This window comes from Rhinolophus hipposideros (genome assembly GCF_964194185.1).
Source record: "Rhinolophus hipposideros genome assembly, chromosome: 7".
In the NCBI taxonomy this organism is placed as follows: domain Eukaryota; kingdom Metazoa; phylum Chordata; class Mammalia; order Chiroptera; family Rhinolophidae; genus Rhinolophus; species Rhinolophus hipposideros.
Window position 1 is genome coordinate 10,443,035 of NC_138053.1, and position 26,609 is coordinate 10,469,643.

General features: G+C 43.0%; 1 protein-coding gene across 1 annotated transcript in view; it reads right to left on the reverse strand.

Annotated features, from left to right (window-relative positions):
- LOC308499434 (uncharacterized protein) overlaps nucleotides 1–26,609 on the reverse strand; it is a 76,261-nt gene that overhangs the window by 19,888 nt on the left and 29,764 nt on the right. Inside the window, exons 8-14 of the mRNA XM_081052873.1 lie at nucleotides 8,217–8,359; nucleotides 7,963–8,102; nucleotides 7,684–7,879; nucleotides 7,056–7,212; nucleotides 5,816–5,901; nucleotides 5,294–5,420; nucleotides 3,923–4,113 (exon numbers count right to left, since the gene is read on the reverse strand). Coding sequence (XP_080908999.1) covers nucleotides 3,923–4,113; nucleotides 5,294–5,420; nucleotides 5,816–5,901; nucleotides 7,056–7,212; nucleotides 7,684–7,879; nucleotides 7,963–8,102; nucleotides 8,217–8,359 — 1,040 coding nt within the window. The remainder of the gene's footprint in view (nucleotides 1–3,922; nucleotides 4,114–5,293; nucleotides 5,421–5,815; nucleotides 5,902–7,055; nucleotides 7,213–7,683; nucleotides 7,880–7,962; nucleotides 8,103–8,216; nucleotides 8,360–26,609) is intronic.

Consider the following 26,609-nt stretch of genomic DNA (forward strand, 5'->3'; position numbering starts at 1 on the left):
ACTGTGTTTCTGAATTCCTTCTGGGCAAACAGAGTCGATTCTCCTTTTGCACACTTAACTTAGTTAAGGTCTTCCATGTCAAATGAAATAGTTTTGCAATTTAAGAAAACGTTAGTGTGGCATAAAGCAGCAACTATTCTGCTCAGAATTCTGATAACATAATCTGCAACTTTTAACTTTGAGGTATTAAGGTGCTCCTAAACTTTGATAACTGAAATAAATTTTGGTTATTTACTCTGTATCTACCCTTAAATCACATACACACAACAAAAAAGATCTTCATGTAGGATGAAAGGTTTGATTTTAGATTTGTGTTTAAGGTAACGTAGAAAGGTGTAAGACAAAATGCTTAGCTGGCAGAGATACAAGGTTGCAGTTTAGAAGAGCAAACAGGGTTCAAGAGACTGACTTAAAGTCATCTGTATCATCAAAATATTAAGCCAAGGTTTACTAAGCATTTGGTAGGTGCAAAGAACCATACCAAGAGCTTTACAAGCTTTCACTCAATGCTCACCATACCTTTATGAGGTAGGAACTATTATTGTACCCATTTTAGAAATGAGAAAATGAAGATTCAGATAGCTTAATTAACTTGCCCAAGGTCATAAATGGTGAAGCCAGAGCACAAATCCAGACAGTCTTAATTTAGGACCTGGCTTTAAAATAATCTAGTAAAGGGGAGGCCGGATGGCTCAGTTGGTTACAGCACAAGCTTTGAACAACAGGGTTGCCAGTTCGATGCCGGCATGGGCCAGTGAGCTGCGCCCTCCACAACTAGACTGAAGACAATGAGCTGCCGTTGAGCTTCTGGAGGGGTGGCCAGATTGCTCAGTGGTTAGAGTGTGAGCTCTCAACAATAATTCCCACATGGGATGGTGGGCTGCGTCCCCTGCAACTAAAGACTGAAAACGGAGGCTAGACTTGGAGCTGAGCTGCACCCTCCACAACTCAGATTGAAGGACAACTGCCTGGAGAGACACACTGTCCCCCAATATTCCCCAGTAAGACTTTTAAAAAAAGAAAATCTGATCCAAAACTCCTATCACTTGCGTCCTTTCCAAACAAACATTTATGTAACTACTACTGTATTTCCCCGAAAATAAGACCTTGCTGAACCATCAGCTCTAATGCGTCTTTTGGAGCAAAAATTAATATAAGACCCGGTCTAATATTATAAGGCCTGGTATTACATTATATTAATTATATTATAGCCGGTCTTATATTAATTTTTGCTCCAAAAGACGCATTAGAGCTGATGGTCCGGCTAGGTCTTGTTATCGAGTAAACACGGTTATGAGCCAGGTACTTACATAATCTAATTTTATCCTTGGCACAAACCAGAAAGGTAGACATTATTTTTCATGTTTTATAGATGAAGAAAATGAGTGTCAGTTTAAATATTTGCTCAGCGTATCACAGCTGCTAAGTGGAACCCAAGTCTGATTCCAGTTTATATTCTTTCCAATCTACCACAGGGTCACAGAAAGCATTAAGGCAGGTATTCTTGCCATTGGCCTGAATGCCTTTTACTAAATTTAAGTCAAAACTGTGCTTTCGAAATACGCATTTGCTTTAAAATTTTTCCTATCTAAAATTATTTTTTATTAAAACCTTTTGATTTTTAAAATTTAAACCTTGACCATTTTCTAATTAGATCTATTTTAACTTAATCCGGTCTTTAAAGGTAACATTTAAAATAATGGCTGTATGCAATGTCAGAGGGATAGTAGATGGGGGGAGGTGGGTTATCACTGTGTGAGGGATATAAATGATAAATGTCTATTACATTGTTTTGTGTACCTGAAACTAATAAAAATAAATAAATAAAAAATATAAAAAATATATATACCTCATTATTTGGTTTGCTGCTTATACCAGACTTGTGCTAAAGTTTAGCCATTTGGAAGCTTCATGCCTTTCTTTCCTGGTCCTTAACAAATACACAAATAAAACCTCTCCTTAGCAATATCTTTTTGTGTATATACCTATTATAATGGAATATATCCCTAGCAATTTTACTTCTTCATGAATGTGTATCTTTTCTTCTCCCAAACTGTAGAACCTCATGCCTATCTGTCCAATTTATCTTGGCCGTTTTTAATTATCATCAGAGTACAAAGTCATAAAAATATAAAAAACGCCACATGTGGTTTGACTAATTGTACTAAAGGCACAAAACAGTGAAACAAAGCATGGGTTTCAGAGTCAGATCTGAGTCCCACGCCCAGCTCGGCCCTGAATGAATCACTCACCTTCTCTGAGCCTCAGTTTCCTCAGGTATAAAACAGAATAATACCTGCTCACAGGGTTATGGTAAGGATTAAATGAGATATAGTACATAGTAAATGGTATATAGTACCTAGAAACAAACATATTGGTTGCTCAATAAATAGTAAACAGCTGTGACAGTAAGACAGTCTATACAAAATCATTTTTGTCCTCAGGACATCAATTTCAAAAAGTAAAGGGTAAATGTCAAACATTCCTGATTTAGTAACTCACTTATCTTCAACTAGAATTTAGATAAGTATGTTTCTAATGCTGTCATCTAATAGGGTACCTGCCAAACTATCCCATGTAAAATGCAATCCAAGTCTCTTTCCCAGTCTTAATCTTCATTTTAAGCACCAAGTCACAGACAACTTCCCTTTGGGTATAACCATCCAGCCAGTAATTTATACACTGTCAACAACAGAACATGCTTTTAGATTTGGTAATGAAAATTATGACTTTTTAGCTATTTTTTCATTCTTTTACTCAGTTGTTCCTATTCTGTACATTTACTACATACTTAGCATAGTCAACGCACTTAACCAAAGGACTAAAGTTCTGATGTCTGTGGCAAATACAACTTAGAGCTACTGCCATGATAAAAAGATATAAACTGGAAAGTAGGGCTGCTAAGTCAGGGACTGAATTATAAAGTCTCAATTTTATAACACCAGTTTTATAACTTTATAACACCAATTTTATAACTTAGCTTTATAATAAAGCTAAGTTAATTAAGGGTATAACTTTAAATTTTACATGGAGTTTGCTGAACCCACAAATATGAAAATGACTTCCCAAGAACTGTAAAAACTAATTACTAGAGATTCTGCAACTTGGTCACAAAAGCAAACGGAGGAGGGTTTCTTGTACGCATGTGTGCCCAGTATGTGTGAGTGCACGGGTGTGCTGTACGTGCAGAGATGACAGAGGAAATGGGATGAAATTCAGTCCAACAGCATGCTGTGTTATTTGGCTGATTAAGCTGCTAAGAAGTTTCTTCACTCCAAAAAGTAGACAGATAAACTGTTGGAAATTATGTAATTATTAGATAAAATTAACAGTATCTTACAATTACACATCATTGTACAATATACAAAGTTGTTAAACATACATTCAATTTGATACCCTGAAATAAATTGAACTCTTTTGCCTTCTCATTTCCCCTCCATCAAGAACAGAGCTAAAGAACACTTGATCGGGAAAGGTCATATAAATGCATCAATCTGTTTAGCAAAAAAGAATAAAGGGGACAAAGGCGGGACCCTGGAAGGGGCCACAGGGACTTGAAGAAGACCAGAATGTTAAATATGAGGAAAGCCCAGGGGTCGCAGGAGAGTTAGTGAACAGACGGGGCAGGTCCTGTTCACTACAGAAAAAGAGGGGCGCACAGCGTACATTCCACATCCTGAAATAACATGAAAAGATCATAAATGAAGAGCTGGAGTTGAATTTTGTGGTTTCTCAGAACACGAGTAGATGGCCACCAACCGCGGCTTCTGAATGAACTCAGGATTCAAAATGCATCTGGTGCAACAGAGGGCTTCCTGGGCCCTTCAGAAATTTAACAAAGGTCATCTGAGGAGCTGCAATTTTACATACTGGTGGCATCCTGGGAGCATCTACTCCATCAATCAAGTGTAATATCTTATACTTGTGGAAAGGAAGTTTCCGAGCAGGGACGAGCAGTATCGATGGGAAGCCGATACTTGGGCCATCTCTTGGAGATTCCTGCCGAAAGGACTGCAAGTGTTTCTCCAGAGAAAGCACTTGCCTGGGTATGACTCAGGGCCGGGCAGGAATTCACACTATGAATCCGGGTGGTGGGAAGACGAAGAAGTATGCCTATAAAGATCAAAGAGCCAGGAATGGAAAACACGCTAAAAACCTTCCCAGTGGGCAGGCTGCCTCCCCACAGACAAGAAGACCTCTTTAATCCTGAGTGTAACCGAGGAGACCAAGCAACACCTGGGTGCCACCAGCATAGGCAAAGCAAAAAGAGAAAGAGAAAAGAATAACTGAGATTAATAAAACAGTGACTGTGCCGTACATAAATAAAAGGAACTGAACAAAAGCAGGGACAGGCAAAAAAAGAAAGAGAAAAAGGAGCAGTGCTCACATTAAAAGGGCTGCCAACACCCCCACTGATGTTTCTCCAGCACCACAGGCTGCCTAACCTCTGCTGCCCACTGTACCATCCAAACGACAAAGGAGAGACTTGGTTTAAGTCGGAGACTTGCACTCCTGGGGATGAGATTACTTAGGGTTACTGCCTGGGTGACGCACTGAAATGTGGTAGCAGTGAGGCGTGCCTTTCAATGAAGTCTCTCAAATTCTGTCTGCGTGGAGATGAACTTAGGCATCTTAAGAGGGATTACTTAACCAGAAGGACTTTAGCCTCTCTAAAAACGGCATTTCTTCTTCTGAGGAAAATGGGAAACTCGGATACAGGAGCGCTGACTTACCAGGAAGGAAAGAGACTGCCTGTGGATTGGGAGGCTCTACAGCAGGGGTGTCCAAACTGCGGCCCGCGGGCCAACTGCGGCCCGAGAGCCATTTTTTATTGGCCCGCAGCAAATTCCAAAAATATATTTAGTTTACTTAAATAAACCAGGTGAGGCAACACGCACTTCACCTCGAGTGAGTGGCCCGGCTGTTTGTGTATTTTACCGCATATGGCCCTTGGTGCAAAACGTTGAACAAAGTTTGGACACCCCTGCTCTAGAGTCTCTCATAAAAAAGGAAAAGACAAGAAAGGTAAGAACATAGGCAAAGCACAAGCAAGTTTCCCTTTTCTAACGAGATACCCCACAAAAGCAGGAACTATTCACTCAGGATAAGGAGTAGAATGTCTTGCCCTGAAACCCCCAAAGGAAAACCACTCCTGGAGGAGATGACCTTAAGGACGGAGGAGTCAAAGGTTCTAGGACCTGGAATCTGAGCCACACTCTACGTTCTCAGAAACCTCACACCTACTCAGTACAGAAATCCCAACAGGTAAACTGAATAAAAAGCCAGTCCTTACCCAGCGAGACCACGTTCCCATAATTCTCTAACATCACTTCTCTGTAGAGCTCCCTCTGAACAGGGTCCAGGCATCCCCATTCCTCTCGGGTAAGGTGCACGGCCACATCCTCGAATGTCACAAACTCCTGAAATAACACAGCCTGGCTGCTCTGCGGAAGGAGGCCACGACAGCACCACGGCCAGAGAACGAAGGAGACAATGCAGAGCGACCTCCCGTGTGTACTTATGTCGGGAGCAGTGAGAACAAATTGGAATCGAGGGAACAAGTTCCACAACCCTTGAACATCTAATAAGCGCCCAGCACAGCACCAGGGACAAAGCAACAGTGTTTTGCTGGTGGTGTTAGGAAGACGGGAAGGTGGTCTGTGTGAAGTCCAGGTCTCTGGGGAGAATCAGTTCCCAAATTGGGGTCTGCTACTGAAAAAAATTCCAGGCAAGGTTTACAGATGGGACGAGGGAAAGGCCACACTCAGTCGGCAGCAACAGACCCTGAGGAAAAGCAGAGGGTTCCTCAGCTCACCTGGTACCTGGCTGTCAGGAGTGCAGCTGCCTGGTCTCCTGGGCTTCCCTCGTGGGGAAGAGCAGGCACCTGGGGAACAGGTGGCGCTAAGGGAGGAGAAAGGAGCCAAGAGTGAGAGCAGCCCTTCCCTAGGGCTCCCTTACGGGAGTCAGTGGGACGCTTCTTCACATCAACGTTCTAGTAAAACCAATGACCATTTATCAGGTATTGAGTGTGCACTCTGCTCCGTCTCAGAACTTGCATACCCTGCTCACACACGTTTACACCCGTGATAGAGGATTTTATTATGAAATCTCGTATTTCCCTTTATCCTCCTGACACGACATTCCTCTAACAGAAGGGTAAGCACTACACCTCTTTTGCAGATGGGCAAAGCAAAGCATAAGGACTCGCAGTGACTGGTGCAGGGCCATGAAGATTTAGTAGATTTCTGACCCTTTCCCAAACACTGTTCTGTAAACATCACTGAGCCTTTCTCTTATTGATGGACGCTGTCTCTGCAACCAGTGTGTAAGGCCCGTAAGAACAGGGAATGGTCATCTGTTTCCTCCCCACCCTTTCCACCCACCCCCAGTTGCTCACAGCACTCGACATGTTGTGGCACTCAGTGTCGCTGACACAAGTTATTACAGGCACTGCAGGTGGCCACAAGTAATCTAAGATTCTTACAAAACAAAGGAAATACAAGACAGATCAACCTATCTAAACAGCACATAAAAAGGTTACATCATATAGTCAGTGTGACATGTATACGTTCATACAGACAATCCCTTGCACTCAACCAAGGAATTAATGGGTGCTTCCTTTATCAAAGTTAGATTAGTCACACACACTGCAGTTGCAATAGAACAGCAGGTGGCAAAGCACACAAAGTCATAAAAGTGCAACGAAACTAAGTGAAGGGAACAGGGTGAGGGACAGGCCCCAAACCTAAGAGGAAGTGAAAGCCAGGCAGGGATTGTGAGATGTGGCAAAGGCAGCATATCTTAAAAATGATTGTGGCTGTGGTAACTGGGATAAAGTGAAGGTTGTATGAACAAAAACAGCTGGAACAAAGTGAGTGACCACCTCTGCCTATTAAGGAAAGACGGGCTGTCCTTAATAGCGGGTCCCAGACCAGGACCGAGCATCTGCCCTCCCTTCCAGACCTCCCTCCAGGGGCCATCTTCTTACTGAAGTCCCCGGCCTGGGAGCAACTCTACACTCCCGTCCTCCTGGACGTCAGTGCTCTCGGCCTTACCCCCAGTGAGTCCCTGCTCCATGGCGGTGTCCTGCACGACCTGAGGCACTGGGGGCAGACCCTCATACTGGGTCTCCGAAGACTGGAACTGGACCCTTGATGATCCTGCTGCTTCCTGGGCTGATATTTCCTCCATCCCTGTTCTGGAGAACAATGACCATCACTGTGGAGTGAGATTAGGAGAAATGATTGTAATAAGTTAAAACAGCCCATCATTTCATATCCTCAGGATTCAGCAAAGTATCTTATATACTGTACTCAGTAAAAAATAGTCAATAAAATTAAATAACAAAAGGAAAGGTGGGTATTATTCGGTTTTAAATAGCCGAGAACCAAATCATACGCTCCAAGAACGCAGGTTTATTGGAACTCCACTAAATCAGAATTCGTGGTATTTCAAACACAATCAGGGAAGTACAAGGTAATAGCGTAAAGATTTCTGTGGAAAGTTTAAAATATTCAAAATTTATAAACGTCTTTCAAGGCTCAAGTGTGTAACCAGAGAAATATGCTAATTATGATGGCTCATTAATTTTTTTTTTTTTTTTAAGCAGGCGCTTGGGAATTACTTGGTAAACACCACGTCACAGAACAAAATTTCAGGTTTGGAGTCAGACCCTTCGCTTACTCCAGCTAGGCAGGCAGGCCTCTTCCCACAATCCTGACAGTAACCGAGGGAAGAGCTGCGATTCGAACAGGTCTGACTGGTGTCCTTCAAAGCCAAGGACGCGCCAGGGCTCCGTCTCCCGTCCGCAACACTACCACAGGGCCCTTGCGCCCGGTCCTCAGGAGGCCTCAGCCGGCGCTGCCCTTCTCCCACTTCCCTGTTAGGTGAAGGCTCGGTCCCAAAAGGGCGAGGCGGCTCACAGAGACCCTGTCCACTCCAGGGCAGTCACCGGGTCCTGACAGCCGGGCCCTCAGTCCGCGGGGCATCGGGGCAAATACCGACTGAGGTGACACAGGCCCTCGCACCATCCGCCCCGCGCGCTCCTGGGGCAGCAAAGCGCGGTGGGCAGAACCGGGCACCTCCTCCTCCTCCCCCGGAGGCTAAACAGGGGGCACACCCCACTGCGACCCCAGGACGGCTTCCGGGGACTCACCCAAGTGGAACTGCGGGCTAAACTGCCGTCCTGTCGCAGACACCCTTGCTCGCCGGGCTACCCTGAGCTTTCGGGGTCGCTCTACACCGCTTGGAGGCCGGAGCTTCTCGGTGGCACTTCCGGAGGCGGAGTCCGATGGCTTGGTGCGGAGGGCGGGACCCCGGATGAGGGCCCCGGATGAGGACGCCGGGTAAAACGTGGGAACTACGGAAGCCGGCTTGCGTCGCTTGTTCACGGTGGTGTTCCGCCTTCGTCTCTTCTGTTAAACTCGCTGGCTGCCTCTAGCCAGTATACCAGTAATGACCGTGACAGCCCCGGACTCGGGAAAGGGCTTCCGCTGGCCCTTCCCTGCTTCAACCAACCCTGGAGACTCCCAGCGGGGTGGTGGTTAGCACACGTCAGTGCGTATTCGGGTGCAAGGGAACGGGAGTCCTAATGGTCCGACGTCCAGGAGTCAGCCGGTAGGGAACTAGCACAAGGGTATAGAGGACATTTGTTAAAGAGAGGATTGAAGGCGCTTCGGTGATAATGAGGATTACAGAAAATCCTGGGATCGGAATCTACTGAAGTTTTGGGGGAAGGCGGGAGCATTGAGCATATTGAAGTGGAAGAGAAACTGAGACTGGAAGAGAGCCACGTACCTGGGGAAAGGCTGGACTGTGCAGAAGGATAGGTAAGCCGGAGCACGAGGACAGGCAAGCCCCGTGCTAGGACAGAGCCACGTACCTGGGGAAAGGCTGGACTGTGCAGAAGGATAGGTAAGCCGGAGCACGAGGACAGGCAAGCCCCGTGCTAGGACAGAGCCACGTACCTGGGGAAAGGCTGGACTGTGCAGAAGGATAGGTAAGCCGGAGCACGAGGACAGGCAAGCCCCGTGCTAGGACAGAATCCCTTAGGACATGATCACTTCTGGATCCTTAGGGAATGCGATGTCTTGTGGTGGAAATTGATCCGCTAGGGACTGGCAAGTCTCTTGCAGAATCAAAAAAGTGGAGGGAACTTTAGATATTACTCCTTTGTTTAAGCTCACAAATCAAATATCCTTAAATGCTATTTGATATCAAATTATAAGAAAAATCAAAAGGGTGGCATTCTATATGTTTTTTTCAAACTACGTCAGCTTCATATTCTGATGTGTCTTCCCTTTCTTTCCTCCTTTAGTATCACTGATTGAATACCTTGTTTCCCTGAAAATAAGACCTAGCCGGACAATCAGCTCTAATGCGTCTTTTGGAGCAAAATGTAATATAAGACCTGGTATAATATAATTAATATAATGTAATACCAGGTCTTATAATATTAGACCGGGTCTTATATTAATTTTTGCTCCAAAAGATGCATTAGAGCTGATTCTCCGGCTAGATCTTATTTTCAGGGAAACGTGGTATAACTTCCGACTGTGACACAATCTCTCTAGTTTACAGTATCCCTGTCACAATGGAATCGGCATAACATAGAAAATGCACTGCTTAGTCAGTTGCTTGCTGGACAGCTCCAGCGAGAAACTTTCTTCTGTTGAACAGAAATATACCCCCTGGTGATGTCTTTTTCCTGTTGAGATCCCTGAGACAACAAATGACACATTACTTCCTCCTGTTCATTAACAGCTCTTCTAATATTCTAGGATAGCTATAAGTTTGGGGTTCTTTCCTGAGTTGCTATTTCCCCACAGATTGTACCTATTAGCAGAGGTGCATTTCTCCAGTAGAGATGAGCAAACTGGCAGTGGTGCATTTGTGTCTAAGTTTTAGCTGACTAGTTTGCTCCAGTGAGAGGACGAAAGGAGGGACCAACTTAAGGTTCTACTTCCCACCAATAGCATCAATCCCTAACAAAGAGTGGTAAGAAACAGTAGCTACTCCTTTGCTTCTAAGCAAAATTTTCTTTCAAGGGTTTTTAAGATAACTGGTGAAAACAATTAACCAACTCATAAAATTTGTGAGTTTTTAGTTTAAAATATATAGCTTTAAAGAAAATGTGTAAGCAATCATTCCCAAGGAATTGAGCACTTCGTTAGTCTTTCCTTTATGCCTACCATTGCACTAGGCATGGATAGATACAAAGTAAGTAAAATATCACACCAGAATTGATGCCTGCCCCGAATATGAGTCTGTCTTCCTGACTGCTTCCTGACAGCACCATCATCTGAGGGCTTACAGGATGCCGTGTCCATTGGACATACCTTAAACCAAGGAAACCATTTTGTAGTCAAGGAGGTGTGACAATGAGCTTGTAAAACACAGAATTCGTGGTGCTTACTCATCAGTCAGAAGCAGCTAGCCTGATAGAAGTGTGGAATGGTATGTCGAAGACTGTTGAATTGCTGATACAAGATATAGCACCTTGCAAAGTTGGCGATACAGTATATGCATTGATATGCACTGAACCAATAACATATATATGGTATTGTGCCTCCAATAAATAGACTACATAATTACAGGAACCAAGGGTTCAAAACAGGAGTGGCCTCTATTACTGTCAGACCCAGTAATCCATTTATGGAATTTGTGCTTCTTATCTCCAAGGCTAGTCTGCTGGGCTATAGTCCTGATTCTCAGGGAGAACATTTCTTTTAGGAGCTACATTAAGTGTTCTACTGAACTGGAAACTGACAATACCACCAGGCCACTTGGCGTTCGTTGTGCCAGAAAATCAGTAGGCAAAAAATGGAGTTATAAACATCCCCACAGTCCCTGCCACACACACGACATAAATACAAAAACACACCCAGCCAGCTGCATTCAGTAACCTACCTTCTTGGGCCCTTTATCAGTTTAATGTAAAAATAGGCGTGGGAGTAGAGGGGAGAGGGCAGGTTTTAGACAAAGAAGAAAAACAATGCATAACAATGTAATGGCTCTTAGAGGTGACTTAGAACACTGAACAGGAATACAAGGAAGTATGTGGAGGAAGAAGTTCTGGGAATATGATGTCTTCAAGGAGGACCATAGGTTAGTGAGCCAGCCAGTGATAAAGCAGCAAAGACCTCCTTAGGTGGTTTATTGAAGAGTCACAGGGAAGTAGAAAGAGAAAATAATGACAACCACAGCAAGATCAAACCTCATAGGGAATGGAAGACTTTTCAGGGCTTTGAAAGTTACGCAGAATATCACCTAGTCGTTGGTAACTTCTACAGTAGGTGGCTATTCCTTTTGTGGGCTTTCTATTGTGCTCCAACTTGCCTTGGAACTTGGAGTCGTGTCACAGTCATTCAAGGTCTCAGTTACTGTTTTGTAAAAGATGAAGTTTCTTGCTCTACGCAAGAAGTAATGGTGAAAGCCATAATTATTGGTAACATTTTGACAGCAAAGTGGCTCAAATTCGACTTACTATAGTTGATACCATTGATGTTATTCTGCAAATTCCCTGGACACATTAGCCAGAATCAAATCGTATAACTTCTGTTATTGGAAAGAATGTGTTGCCCATAAATCAAGTATTTGGAAATACTGTCCATTTAGTGGTAATGCATAATCAGGGTCCCCAGAGAAGCAACCACTTCGGGTTTGTTCCTGACTTCACTTTGATCTTCCTCTGCCTACACTTTTGTTTCGGTTCCTCTGCCACAGACACACCATCACTAAGTGTTATTGTTTGATAATAACTAGAATTCCGATGACTGCCATCAGTAAGAAGTTGGAGAAACGTGTATCTGAGCAGCACAGTATCAAGGGAAACTTAACCGCCCCTTTCTCTGGGTTGTTAAAGCTGAGCTGAGGAGAGAGATTCCCTCCCCAAAGCCGAACCCGGCGACTGGAGAACAAGGACGCCTAGTCCTCCCGCATTTCTAGGGAGGACCCCTAGGGAGGACCCCTAGGGAGGACCCCGAAAGCAGCCCAGTCCCGGAAGACGGGGGTTGGCGCACTTCCGGCTCCTGTGACAGACACGCAGTCTCACTGGGGGAGGGCGAGCAGAGCTCCTGGGTAACACGCTCGCTGTCCTGCGATCCCCTGGGTCAGCTCCCTTTTCCATTGCGGCACCCCCAGACTTCTCCGGGGTTCACGGTGAGACGTGGGTCCAACCGGGGACGACGGGTGGGGACAGAGGTGGAGGAGTATGGCCGTGATGCGCGATCCCTCACGTCACGACCGCCCCCGAACGGGGTGGAGGGTCCACGTCCCCATCCTGCACCCCAGCCTTAGCGGTAGGCAGCGCCGTGTCCCTGCAGACAGCCCTGGATCCAGGCGGGAAGGGAACGACGGCGTTTTCATTTCCCGACTAAGGTAGGATGAGATGCTGGGGCGCCGTGAGAAGGAGGCTGCGTGTCCCCGGGAAGCCGCAGGCTCGTCCTTGGTTTTCACCCAAGAGGGTCGGGGACAAAATGACTCGTTTAATTTCCGTGTTCCCTAGGGAATCATCCCATTTGCTCTCTTTCTGGTGAGATTTTTTTCTAAGTTCCTAGGGACCCCGAGGTAAAATGAGGAAGACACTCAAGGCTATCAAGCAAGCTCCACGGGCTGTTTTTTTGGTTGTTGTTTTTTGTAATAGTGGACAAGTGTAAACCTCTTAAGTGTTTGCAGATCATCTGCTCACCCCCAAACTCACCACTATTAATGGTGGTGATTAAAGAGTGTTTGAAGCCTTGTGAATATTGTGATTTGGATGCAGTAAGATTATATATATTTCACCCTTTTCCTTTAAGTTTCTGAACTTTCTGAATTTTTTTTAATGTATGATTTCAGACATTAGTTGGATTTTTCAGTTATGGGAGCTGAGTTTGACTTGGTGCGGTGTTTAGTGAAGGGAGTTTGTGGTGGTGTCGTGGAAAGTGTGTTGGGCCGTTAGGGGACTAATCACCAGTGCTCTCTGCCACTGACTACAAGGATGGTCTTGGACAAAACACCACCAAGTCTCAATTATGTCCTAAGTAAAATAAACTAGCTTATCTCAAAGGGCCCTTCCAATTTGAAAATTCATTGATAGAGTGATATAACTGAAAAATCCAGCTAGGCCAAACCTGATGCTCCATCTCCATTTCCTGCAGTACGACCAGGATACAGAAAGACACTTTAATTGTGGAGAGAGAGGTATAAGAAAACACAGGCCAGTGCTAAAGAGATCATTTGCAATCAATAAATGAATTGTGGACAATATACTGAAAGCAGATCAATGAAACCTTATTGTTTGCTGGAGAAATAGGTTGGTCACCCAATTGACACATGATTTTTTCTGCATTTAAACCCGCTGCCATAATATTTCTCCCATTCTTACTCAGATGTTTCATAGATAACCCGACAGTCGCAATGTACTGAAATCTGTTCATTTATAAATGACATGCCCTTCTAAGTACTGAAATACCAGGCCTATAATGAATTTGTTGAACTTTGTACAAATGGGCAGAAAATGACATTGTATCCCTTCAAACAAATATTTTTTAAATGCCTGTGGGTTGCAAGGAACAATAAGTGACTTAAGGGCAACCATGAAAGCAAAAGACAGTCTTTATTCTTGAGGAGGTAATCTAGTTGAGATAAGGCATGAAAGCATTAAAAATTAAATTTCAGCGTAAAAGCTATCAAAATATTACAGACCAGTGATGGAGACAGTTAACGAGTCTAAAATCAACACGACTGGATGCTAGGATCATTCAAGAAATGTAAAATAAAACCTAGTCTTTCTACAGCTATTGTCCCAGAACGTGAGCAGGAAACACCCAGGTGGGCCTGTCCACGTTGGGGAGGCATGACTATGCTCCTGCCCTCATCTCGGCATCTTTTGAGTTTCACCTCCTTGGAGTCCCTTCATTTGGATAAATACCGCCATGTGGGGGAAGGCCTCTGGGGATGTTATGCCCCCTCCCCCACCTTTAAAACTTTTAACCCAGACGTCAAAAACCAAAATTCATTTTCCTCGATCTTAAAATACCTGAGACAGGATGGAATTTTCAGAAAATATATCATTAAAAATGAAGGGAAATGAGCAAAGAAAATATGATAGTTGGAAGATGAATATAAGGGCAACAAATGATGCTGGAATATATTAGGTTGGTGCAAAAGTAAGTGCAGGATTTGCATTTATGTTTAACTTTTTAAACCGCAATTACTTTTGCAATATGTGCTATAAAATGGCAGCAAAAGTTAGGGCTTATCAGGAAAGACTAAATGATTTCAGCATTTTAAAATATATATACAAGATCTAGTTTTCCCTATGCCCCAGCAGATCATCTTGTACATTCTGCTTTGGTGATCACTTTTTAGAGTGACTAGATGTCACTGTAGCAGCATAGTTAGGGCCTTGGGCTTCAGACTTGGGTTTGAGTACTGGCTCTACTCAACTATACGTTATTTAATCTTTCTCAGCTTCTCTTTTTCATCTGTAAAATAGGAATAATAATCTTGTGTACTTTATTAGGTTTCCATGGATGTTAAATGAGCTGTTCGTGTAAGGCATCAAATCTGCGTGGCGCAGTTAACACAAATGACAGTTGTTCAGCATTTACCATGTCACACCATTGGATTTAGTGAATTGTCTTCATGAATACTTACATGAGGTGTTGGCAGCATAGCAATACAATGTTACTTTTTAACGCTTCTATTAAATTTTTCTACCCTACAGGATTGTAAAAACCAATCTAATAAAATATCTAGCTCAGAAAGGACAGTCCTGCAAACAGACCCTATTTGGATCAAGTGAGCCAGTTCCTTGAACCTGAAATAATGACTGCTGAATCAAGGGATACTGCAGATCTGTCTCCCCAGGCTACTCAGGAGATGGAAGGCATAGTGATAGTGAAAGTGGAGGAGGAAGATGAAGATGAGGAAGACTTTCAAAGAGAAAGAAATAAGATAGAGTTATCACCACAATTTCCTAGTCGTTCCACAACTATGAATGAGAGAGCTTTATTATCATCGTATTTAGTTGCATATCGAGTGGCAAAAGAGAAAATGGCTCACACAGCTGCTGAAAAAATTATTCTTCCAGCATGTATGGATATGGTACGTACAATTTTTGACGATAAATCAGCTGATAAATTAAGAACGATACCTCTTAGTGATAATACAATATCTCGTCGAATCTGTACTATTGCAAAACATTTAGAAACAATGCTCATTACACGGCTACAGTCTGGTATAGATTTTGCTATCCAACTTGATGAGAGCACTGATAATGCAAGTTGTCCAACACTCTTGGTTTATGTGAGATATGTGTGGCAAGATGATTTTATAGAGGATCTGTTGTGTTGTTTAAATTTAAATTCACATATAACTGGATTAGATTTATTTACTGAATTAGAAAAGTGCATTGTTGGTCAATATAAATTAAACTGGAAAAATTGTAAGGGAATTTCCAGTGATGGAGCAGCAAATATGACTGGAAAACATAGCAGAGTTATTGAAAAATTGCTAGAAGCAACCCATAACAATGCTCTTTGGAATCACTGTTTTATTCATCGAGAAGCTTTGGTATCCAAAGAAATTCCACCAAGTCTAATGGATGTATTGAGAAATGCAGTGAAAACTGTTAATTTTATTAAAGGAAGCTCACTGAACAGCCGACTTCTTGAAATACTTTGTTCAGAGATTGGAGTTAACCATACCCACTTACTGTGTTACACAGAAGTTCGTTGGTTGTCTCAAGGAAAAGTGTTGAGCAGAGTATATGAACTCAGGCATGAGATTTACACTTTTCTCATTGAAAAGCAATCTCATTTGGCAACTATGTTTGAAGATGACATTTTGGTAACAAAATTGGCATATTTAAGTGATATTTTTGGCATTCTTAATGAATTAAATTTGAAACTACAGGGGAAAAACAATGATATATTTCAATATTTTGACCATATTCTAAGATTCCAAAAGACATTATTGTTGTGGCAAACAAGACTTAAAAGTAACTGCCCTAGCTACTATATGTTCCCAACATTGTTACAACACATTGAAGAGAACATTATTAATGAAGACTGCTTAGAAGAAATAAAATTCGAGATATTGTTGCATCTCACGTCTTTGTCTCAAATCTTTAATCATTACTTTCCAGAAGAGATATTTAAATCAGTAAAGGAAAATGTCTGGATGAAAGATCCCTTTGCTTTTCAAACCCCAGAATCAATCATTGAGTTAAACTTGGTGCCTGAAGAAGAGAATGAATTGTTGCAGCTCAGTTCATCATTCACGCTGAGGAATTATTATAAGACATTAAGTTTATCAGCATTTTGGATTAAGATCAAAGATGAATTTCCGTTACTAAGTAGAAAGTGTATATTGCTATTATTACCATTTACAAATACCCATCTGTGTGAACTAGGATTTTCAATCTTGACAAGATTAAAAACAAAGAAAAGAAATAGGCTCAATAGTGCACCTGACATGCGTGTAGCCTTATCTTCATGTGTCCCTGACTGGAATGAACTTATGAACAGGCAAGCACACCCATCACATTAAATACAATCTTTGTGAAATTTTGGTTTTGTACTTAATTTTAGGCAGTGTTTTGTACATTGTGTTTAAATAGTAATAAAATTCTATTTGGAATTGACTATGTTTCTTTTTCCTGTATAGTAACAGTAAGCATTGTTTTAGGAAACTTGTCAGTTACGTGAAGGTGTGTGTGTACAGAGTAATATTGTAAAATACGTTTCTGGGAATTACTGTCACTTTTGAGAAACAGCGCTCTTGATAGTGTTGTGGTCAGACCCGTTCCCCTGTCCACTGCTGCTGTCTTGCTCTTTCCTTTCAGGCAAAGCCCCCTTCAGTTTCTCACCACGGATGTGCCGCTGTGCTCTTCCCTTGTTTTAATTCCAGGAAGTGAATCTCGATGCTAATCCTGGTTTAATACCGTCCTCCTTGTCACTGGGTTTATGTAACCAGGGGCATGTGTTATCATTCTAGCTAATGAGGTGTGTAGGGCAGTCTTTCAGGATATTTCTGTGAAGGTTTCCCTTGCTCTCAGACGGGGACACAAGAGAAAGGATAGTGATGATAGTGGCATAGTTTATGAATCTCCCCAAACCCCCCCTTAAAAACACAGCAACTAGGATAGCAAAACTGAAACCCATAGGCAGCATCTACAACCATACCAGGTGACAGGTCCCACCAACAGTTACAAAATTAATGTAGTCGCAAGCCACTGTGTAAAAGGAAGCAGAAAAGCAACAAGCATCTGAAAGATCTGAGAACTTCAAAATAATCAACAGGTAGGTATTCATGCAAATTTCAGTGAGCTGTATTGAGAGAAGCACACTTCAATAGAGGGGAAGTTTTAGGGGTTTGTGGTAAAGTCTGGGAACAGTTTGGGGCCTGAGAAATGGAGTCCAAATTGACCAAGACGAGGAGAGACCCAAGTCCTTGTGTCCTTAAGGATAAGCCAGAGCCCAGCAGGTAATTCTGGGGAAGAGCCGGGGCCCCAAGCTCACGCTGCAGACCTCGCTGAGCAGTCGGTCTGCGGGCTTTCTGTCCCAACTCCCCAGTTCTGAGACTAGTCTGACACAAGCAAATGGGGGTGGTGTGCCCAGTAAACGTGTGCCCTGTCCAACAGCTGTGCGGAGAGGAAGGGGAGCCCGCAGCACAGCCAAAGCCTCACCTACACCCACCTGGGACAGCGTTAAGTCAGGAGCACTGGACTCAGCAAAGTGGCGGTGAGAACGCTGGCCTGGAGATGCTGGTATTGATTTTTGACATGAAAGAAGGAATTGGAGTTTGGAGGTGAGTGATGGCAGAAGGTCTCACACAGAGGAGTCAGGAGATTGAGTCCAGTCACAGACCTGTCACTTCCTAACTGAACTGTCCCAGATTTGCTACTATGAGACTAACCTTTTTAATGTAAGGATGTTTTACAAATAGTCCCTGTGCATTATCTGGTGCAGCGATTACTGTGAACACCAAACACTACATCCTGGGGGGTTGGGTCTACCACATGTGCAAACCCTTCTTCCAGTTCTTGCCATTATGGTTGGTGCCAAAGGCGTGAGGCAAAGGTGGGTCTACAGCCCAAGTACCAGATCCCGGATTTAGGAGACGGGTTTCTAGCCCTGTATGACCTTCTTTGGCTGTTCCCACTGCAGTCCGTGTGGGCCCAGGAAATTAGGAAACTTTATGGAATGTTAAAATGATCTGTTGAATTTCTTCATTTTATAGGTGAGAAAACTGACTCACCACCATTATTAGAGCTCTTGGTTTTGAATGCTTCCCATGTTTTTTCCTCTATGTTACAGAAGTATTTTAATATTACACTCTACGATTAAGAAGAAAAATCTATGCTTAATAATATATCCCAAAAATAGAGGAAAATGGATTTGGGCTTATCCATTATTTTAGGATAATTGTGCCAACAGCTTTTCTCAGCTGCACCTGTCAATTGGCACAATCTATGTTTTATTCTTAAAGCATATATTCAGTCATAGCTCTTATAGTGCCTGGCTTTTGTCTAATAAAGGACAGGGAGTAGAGACAACAACCCTTTGTAAATCAACTATAGGTACTAGTTAATTTTGAAGGGCGTAATTTTCACATGCTAGGAGGCCACAGCACCTCTGACCTTCCACTTGGCATCTCCACCTGTCACCTTGTCATTCTGAAAACTCCCTGGCCCTTACCTTCTTTATCTAAACAAGGAGAGGCGGGCAAATAGAGATGGGGTGGGAGAGTGGGTGAAGAGCAGAGAACCTCCAAAGGCCTAAATACTCCCGGCATCAATTTGAGATGCCTGGAAGCTGCTACAGCAAGCTGTGTGCTGCTGCAGGGGCAATGAACGGGGACAAACCACGGTCCTTGCTCCCTACTGGAGGGAAAGCCTTTGAGGAAGACAGAGTCGGAGACGACAACCAACTCAAATGTAAGCAGGAAGAATAAAGTACTAAAATACAGGTGAGAAACAAGGTTCTATAGGCCCTTGAAAGAGAGGATCTGAATGATGAAAAAATTTCATAGATGAAGTCACATCTAGACTGGGCCTAGAAGGGGAGTAGACGGAAGGGTATTCCAGCCTAAGAGAACAGCATGGTCAAAGGCTGTGGTGTGTTGTGGGAATGACGTGGAGTTCTCGATGGGAGTAGATTGGGGCCTGGCGGTAAAAGGCTTTGACTGCAGGAGTCAAAGGTGTGTGCTACTCAAGCCACTGGTCACCAGCAAGAGCACTTACAACAGAGCCTAAGACCCAGTCTTAGACCCAGTTAAGAAGCTTGCCTGAAACAAGACGATAGAGATTAGATGTGACTGTTTTGTTTGTATTCAAGTATCGGGAAAACACGGGTAGGTTTATAAAGAAAAAGAAACAATGGAAAGGAGCACCCATGTCCATCACTGCCTCGACAGGAGGACATGAGAGGAAAATGTCCTAATTTCTACCTCTTCTCCCTCAGCAGTCTCACCTCTTATCCTTTCCTTTCCTTGTGTATCTAAGGAACTGGTGTTCCTAGTATCATCGAAGAGGATCATCCCAGCCTCATTCTCCGTACCATTCCCTTCTGTCTCTAGGACCTTATTCCACTAAATTATCTTCTCGTTTAAATACCCTCCTTTTCACTGACTCCTTCTCTATAAACACACTCTTATATGTAGAGAAGAGGGGCTGCCTTGTTACCACTGCGTGAGGGTGGCAGTGCAGGTTACCATGTGGTCTCCACGGCACCAGCCTGGGGAGCCCACTCAGCCTTTGCTGAGGATGACGGGAGTGCAGCCATCATGTTCTCTGTGGTGTTTAGAGTAGAGTGGTTGTTGTCTAAAAGTTTTCTGTCTTGCTAGGTTGCCCCTTTCCTGCAGGATTTTCTTATGGCTTTTTAAAGTCTGTACCCATTGGTATTTCTAGGTGGCCAGCTTTTCCAGCACCCAGTCTGGCACATATGGGGTGGAAAAAGAACGCAGGGAACTCACTGCTATGTCATCACTTGGGTTCCAAAGCCTAAACACAATTTCCCTTTTGTCCACCTTTCAGAGTCTTCTTATGTTTGTTTTACATAACAATTTTACATTTCCAGGGTTTTTAGGTATATTTAGTGGGAGGAGTAGGGAACAGTACTCTACTTTCCAGAAGTGGAAGTGCCCATAATTTCACTTGAATTTTCTGGTCATGCGTTCAGAACAAGATGAGTTGGCAAGATACGTATTTTTCTGCAGTCATTTCCAGTGACTGGAGTGCAAGTACTGAGTAGGCAGAGGTTGAATTTCATCATGACTGATTTTGTCAAGTGAGTATGCCAAAGCAAAGAGGGACGGATTATAGTGATAGTCCATGGGCTTTGTGATTATAGTGATAGTCCATGGGCTTTGTGATGGGTCAGTAGGGTGAAGAACAGCAAACATATAGCAACATCAATGGGTTGGAGGTCCTGGCAATATGGAAAGGTTGTTGGGGTCTGTATATATTAGGTTGGTGCAAAAGTAATGGAGGTTTTTGCAATTTTTAACCTTTTAAACCGCAATTACTTTTGCACCAACCTAATACCATAGAAAGGAAGCTGGAAAGAGGAGGTAGTTATCAGAGTGGAATGCATGAAGTTGAGTTTCAGGTAATGACGAGGTCTGAAGTGTAATTGCGGTAGGATGGAGGACAGGATTCGGAGAACTGAGAGACCAGTGTGTTAGAAGGACCAGTTGTGTCTATTTAGAAATTATTAAGAATTAAGAGAGAAGTATTTTTAAAGAGATGGTGATCCAGGATGTAAAATCAAGGAGAAATAAAATGATGTAGAGGCCAGTAGCCTGTAACAATGGGGGAGAGGAAGTGAGGGGGACAGAATCTCGTGATGATACTGACAACCTTTTCCCACACTGGCTCCCAATTCCTGTTAGCTTTTTTGTTACTTTGAGAAACTAGATTCTTATAATTCCATAGGCCATTTGCATGTAATCTGTCTCCAGTTTTTCTAGATTTTCAAGGCAGGAGCTTTGGCTTTATCCCTCACAGGGATCTGACCAGGGTCAGCGGGCACAATGAGCACCGGAAAGCCTGTTCTCACCAGGTAGACCATAGCCTGCAGGTTTCTGTACTCCCTGCTTTGTCGTGACCCTCTGGGCCTGAGAGGGAAAACTGGGTTGTCAGTTGAAGAAAGAATCAACTACAGGACATTTCTCTAACATGTTTCCTTCAGGGACACATTGGCTCTGCCCCCTGACTAACAATCTCACCACTGATGCCCCACTGCTCAGAATTCACTCCCTAATCTGTTGAGATGATAACAGATACAAGGCAACAAATGGTACCCGTTTCCAAATGGGAACAAAACCAGAAACTGAAGGGGGACAGCCATGGGAGAGAGGTAGGAGGGAAGGAAGAGAAATTACATCGATAAAGCACCTGCTATGTGTCTGGCACTACATTAGGCGCTTTCTTTTTGTGCTTCTCACAGTAACACAGTAGGGGGCTCCTATTTTTCTATTTTTACAGATGAGGAAAATGCTCAGAAAATTAAGTAACTGGCCTGTTGTCACATTTACCAAATGACAGAGACAGGATTCACACCAAGGTCTACCTGAGGCGAAAGCCTATGCTGAGGCAAGAAAGCATCTAGAAATTACAGCATAATGACCAGGGAATACAGAGTAACATAAGTCAAGTCACATTACAACAATTTTCTAGACCATAGTGTCTCTCCAGTTTTCTGCTCATGCCAGTTTTAATGAAGAAGATATTGCTAGTATATAAGTGGAAAATTAATTGGGCTTATTACTAGTCTTAGTTTTATCAAAATAAAAATAAATAGCTGAAGATCTGACATATGCAACTATAGTTATTCATAAGCCCAGTCTTTTCCTAGCCACTCTTTTCGGCATGGAGGGAAAAAATACCTCTTGATAGATTCATAAATACAGTTACAAACATATTTTATGTCCATGTCCCCCAGGTTTGCAAGTATCTCCCACATACAGATGTGTAGTATGAGGATATACAGAGAAATTGGCATAAATAAGTAGACACAGATAAAAATTAGTAGGAATATAAAAGGGAAGATACAGGTCTCTGAGGAATGGACAGACAGCAGTTAGGATAGTGAGGGAGGGTTTGGAGACCTCAGGTTTGTAGCAGAACAAAGGGCACTGTGGCCAGTCCACAGTACCAGGTCTCCAAATCAATGTATAGATTTATGATAATTATCAATATAATAAAAAGAGGGCCCATGAGCATCTCTCTCCTGAGGAAAAAAGGGTAAGCAGGAGAGGCCCATGCTGGGTTGCCAGAGCCAGAGTTGTCCCATTGCTTCTGAGTTTTCAGTTTCAGCCAACAAGAGAATATCTATTCTTCAACCAATATGACAAATTCTTCACCCTTCCTGTTAAGCACATAATACACCTTTTTCTCTAGCGTTTTTGCAAACATGTATTTGGACTCTAGGACACACTCAAAAGAAACAAAGGCAGGATACTTAGTCTTCAAAGGTTGCTTTCTAAGCTTGAGAAATCAAGTACACTCATCATAGGAAGCCTGAAGAGCATAGACACTGAAGCCATTCTGCCTAGGATGGAATCCTGGCTCTAGCACATATTACCTGTACTTGGGTAAGATAGTTAACTTCTGTGTGGCTCAGTCTTCTCCTCTATAAAATGGGAACAATAATAGGACCTACCTAATGAGGTTGCTGTAAGAATTAAATATATATTTTATATGTTTTATATATATTATACATATATAGGTCATATAAATATTATGCATATAATATATATCATATATGTGTATATTATATATAATATATATACCATATATATATATATACATATATATATATGATATACATGATATATACCGGGGTGCCAAAAAATGTATACACATCACTTGTATTCATCTTTCGTTATTGGTATATACTGTTACAATTTAATACTTTTTTTTCTTAAAATGTATATACATTTTTTTGGCACACCTGGGAGAGTGCCTCACATGTGCTACATACACCTGAGAAAGGAAGGAAGGAAGGAAGGAAGGAAGGAAGGAAGGAAGGAAGGAAGGAAGGAAGGAAGGAAGGAAGGAAGGAAGGAAGGAAGGAAGGAAGGAAGGAAGGAAGGAAGGAAGGAAGGAAGGAAGGAAGGAAGGAAGGAAGGAAGGAAGAGAAGGAAGGTTTTTGGTCTTATCTCCACCATAGCAGAAAGACGGGCACCTCCAATTACACTTTCTCACATACACGCAAACCCACCACCCCTGTTACTGTGCTCCCGGTTATTACAATTTGCCCCCACATCACTCATGGTGGTGACAGGAGTCCTCTCTACAAAAGGCTTAAGCAGTCTAGATTGGGCTCACTTCCCTCCTTAGGTCTGTTGAGTTTCTGGCAGTAAAGTCATTCAGGAAATAGAGGCACAGAATCAAATTTGGACCCCTCTTGGTCCGATTACGATCAGAATGTGTTTCCTTACTCTTTGGGAATGGCCAGGGAAGCAGGGGCAGAGGGACCTCTAGGAGACTTTGTGTGGAAAGCAGAAGTGCACAGTAACCTCCCATACCATTCCACGTCATGCTTGCCCTTCCACGCCACCTTCTCCACATGCCTTCTGGAGCCAGCTCGGCCTCTCACTCACTGGTAGACAGGCACAGGGCATGAAAGGTCATTCGGTCCATTCCCCATCCAGGACACGGCCATTCTTACAGGAGCCTTAACAGATGGTCATGAGGCCGCCACTTCCAGGGCAGACATCTCTGACCTCTCCGTCTCACATGGATGGACTTCTCTGAGCAGTCTAACTTACAGGTATCACATTTTTAAGGCAACTTCCTCATCAGGTTTCAAGAAATGACACATAAAACGTATGCAATGAACATTTGCTTGAGGGACTTGGTTGGAGGATGTGGGGCAGCACAAAAATTACTTAAGGGGGTGTTTCACTTGCTGTTTTGACAGGTGCCCAGATGTACAAAAAGTCCAGTATAATAATAACAGTCATTTCATGCAGACAAGTCTGTGACATCCCCAAGCCCCTATTTCCACCTGCCACCTTTCAGCAGATGATCTCACCTTGTATTTAGTTTTCTTAATTAAGAAACACAATTGTAAACTGATCTTCCTACCACCAAATCTATAGTCTCTGTGTCTCCAGCCATTTTGTCCTTTCCCCCTCCTATGCCATGGAGATGGTGGTCCTTCTATTAAAAGCAAATACCTCCATTTGCGCTCCTGGTTCTATACCATCCTTTCTTCTCAAAAACTTCAATTCTATTAGTCTCTTTTCTGGCTTCTAATCTCTCTCTCTCTCTCCTGGTTTATTCTTATGAGCATACAAGCCTGTCCTGATACCTCCGTGTTACAAAACCTACTCACACATCCTTTCACCGGCCATACCTTAAACCGCTCAGTGCTGTCAATACCAGTGATATGGGCCCTTTCTTTGTTTCCTGGTCACTCTTCAGTCTACTCCAATCTCGATGCTTCTCCCACCACTCCACTAAAACTGCTCATGCCTGAATTACTACTTGATTCTATGTAGCCAAATACAATGTTGCTGGGTTTTTTTTCATCATTTTACTTGAGCTTTCAGTAGCCTTTCAGAAGTTGACCATTCTCTCCTCTTCAGAACACTTCCATCTCTTAGCTATAATGTACTGGTTTCTCTCTTTACTGGCTCTTCCTTCTCTAGCCAGCCTCTAAACATCAGAAGTCTACAGACTCGGTCCAGGGCCCTCCTTTATAGTTTTTTCTCTCCAGAGGTGCTCGGAGTCATTCTTATGGTTTTGAACACTATCTCCATTTACTAGATTATCACTGCCAAATCCACATCGTCGCCCCAGATCTATCCTCTGACTTTAGGACTATGTAAACTATCTGCTAAGTCTCTCCACTTGGATATCTCTCATGTATTTCAAAACACAGTATGTCCAAAACGAAACTCTTCGTCGCCCTATACTCTGTACATACCATATCACCCCATCCTTTCTCCTGTCCCAATCATTCCTAGCTCAAATGGCACCACCAGTCACCCAATGCTGACTCCAGAAACCCAGTAATCAATATTGACATCTACTTCTCTCTCTCACCACCTCACCTTCAACCTATCGTTACATTCTGCCAATTGCAGTTTTTGAAAACAGCATTCATGGGGCATAACTTACATATAATGAAGTCCAGCCATTTTAAGTATACGACTCAATGATTTTTTTATCATTCTGCTTTGAATTAATGAACTGACTTAGTCCACATGTCTCCAACCCACCCCCACTAGAGTCCATGCCTTAAACCACCGAGGAGTGTAATCTAAGCAATCCTGCTTTTTTCCGCTCTCAATGCCCTCATTCTTCAGTCAGCACTGACTTTTAAAAATATAAACAGGATTGTGTCGCTCATCTACTTAACACTTTGATAATTTCCCATTGCATTTAGAATATAATCTAATTCTTTACTACAAGAGCCTGGATGATCAGCCCTCATCTACCTCTCCCACGTCAGCCTGTACCACTCTCTCTCCAGTTCATTGTGCTGCAGCCAGCTCCCTCTGCCTGGAATAGAGTATTTCCCTTTATTCACCTGCCTGGCTCTGTGGAATGAAACAGAAATCACCCAAATGAGAACAAGTGACCGTTATTTATTCAGAGCTCCCTATAATAAGGTAGTCAGCCACAATCGTTTGTTCTGGCAGAGACTCCAAGGCAGGCAAAGGAGTGGGGAAAAGGGAAGGTCTCAGGTGTGCCTTGATTGGAGTCTGCTGCCTGGAAAGCTTTAGGGGAGCTCACTAGCGGCGGGGCTTCCTCTGTGACTAGCTAAGGGTACATATTTGGCTTTCTCTGATTAGTCCTAAGTTAGAAGCAAGGGCAAAACTTAGGGAAGCTGTCAGTTATTAATCAAGTCCTGGCTATTTGGGGATGATTGTTACAGGGGTTATTGTTTGGCTTCCTGCCCTGGTTGCTAGAGAAGTGGTCTGACTTCCTTCAAATTTGGCCTGTAGATAGTAGGTTGGCTTCCTGAGCTGGTTACTATAGATAATGGGTTAGTTTCCTGGGCTGGTGCTGGAGGTTGTAGGTCAGGTTCTATTTTTATGTATGGTCTGGCCACTGTCTGTTTTTGTAGTCAGTCTCTCAGCTCTGTACCTTCTTTCTGGTCTCAGTTCAAATTTGACTTCCTTAGAGGCCTTCCTGGCCCACCAATTTAAAGTAGGTGTTTTTGTTTTTTTTCTCATTATACCCTATCCTTTTCCTGTGACATTTCCCAACATTTTTAATTACTTGTAATATATTCTTTTAGTTCATGTCACACATAGTAGGACCTCAACAGATATTTGTTGAATACAATGATGAAAGAATGGATGTAGAGCAAGATCTCAGATGCCCATTCCTTTCTGACTTTGAAAGGTCTCAGGATTATAGTGTTAGAGGTGGAGGGGCCCTTACAGCAGGGGTGTCCAAACTGCGGCCCGCGGGCCAACTGCGGTCCACAATCCATTGTTAATTGACCCACAGCAAATTCCAAAAATATATTTAGTTTACTTAAATAAACCAGGTGAGGCAATACGTACTTCACCTCGAGTGAGTGGCCTGGCTGTTTGTGTATTTTACCGCATATGGTCCTTGGTGAAAAATGTTGAAAAAAGTTTGGACACCCCTGCCT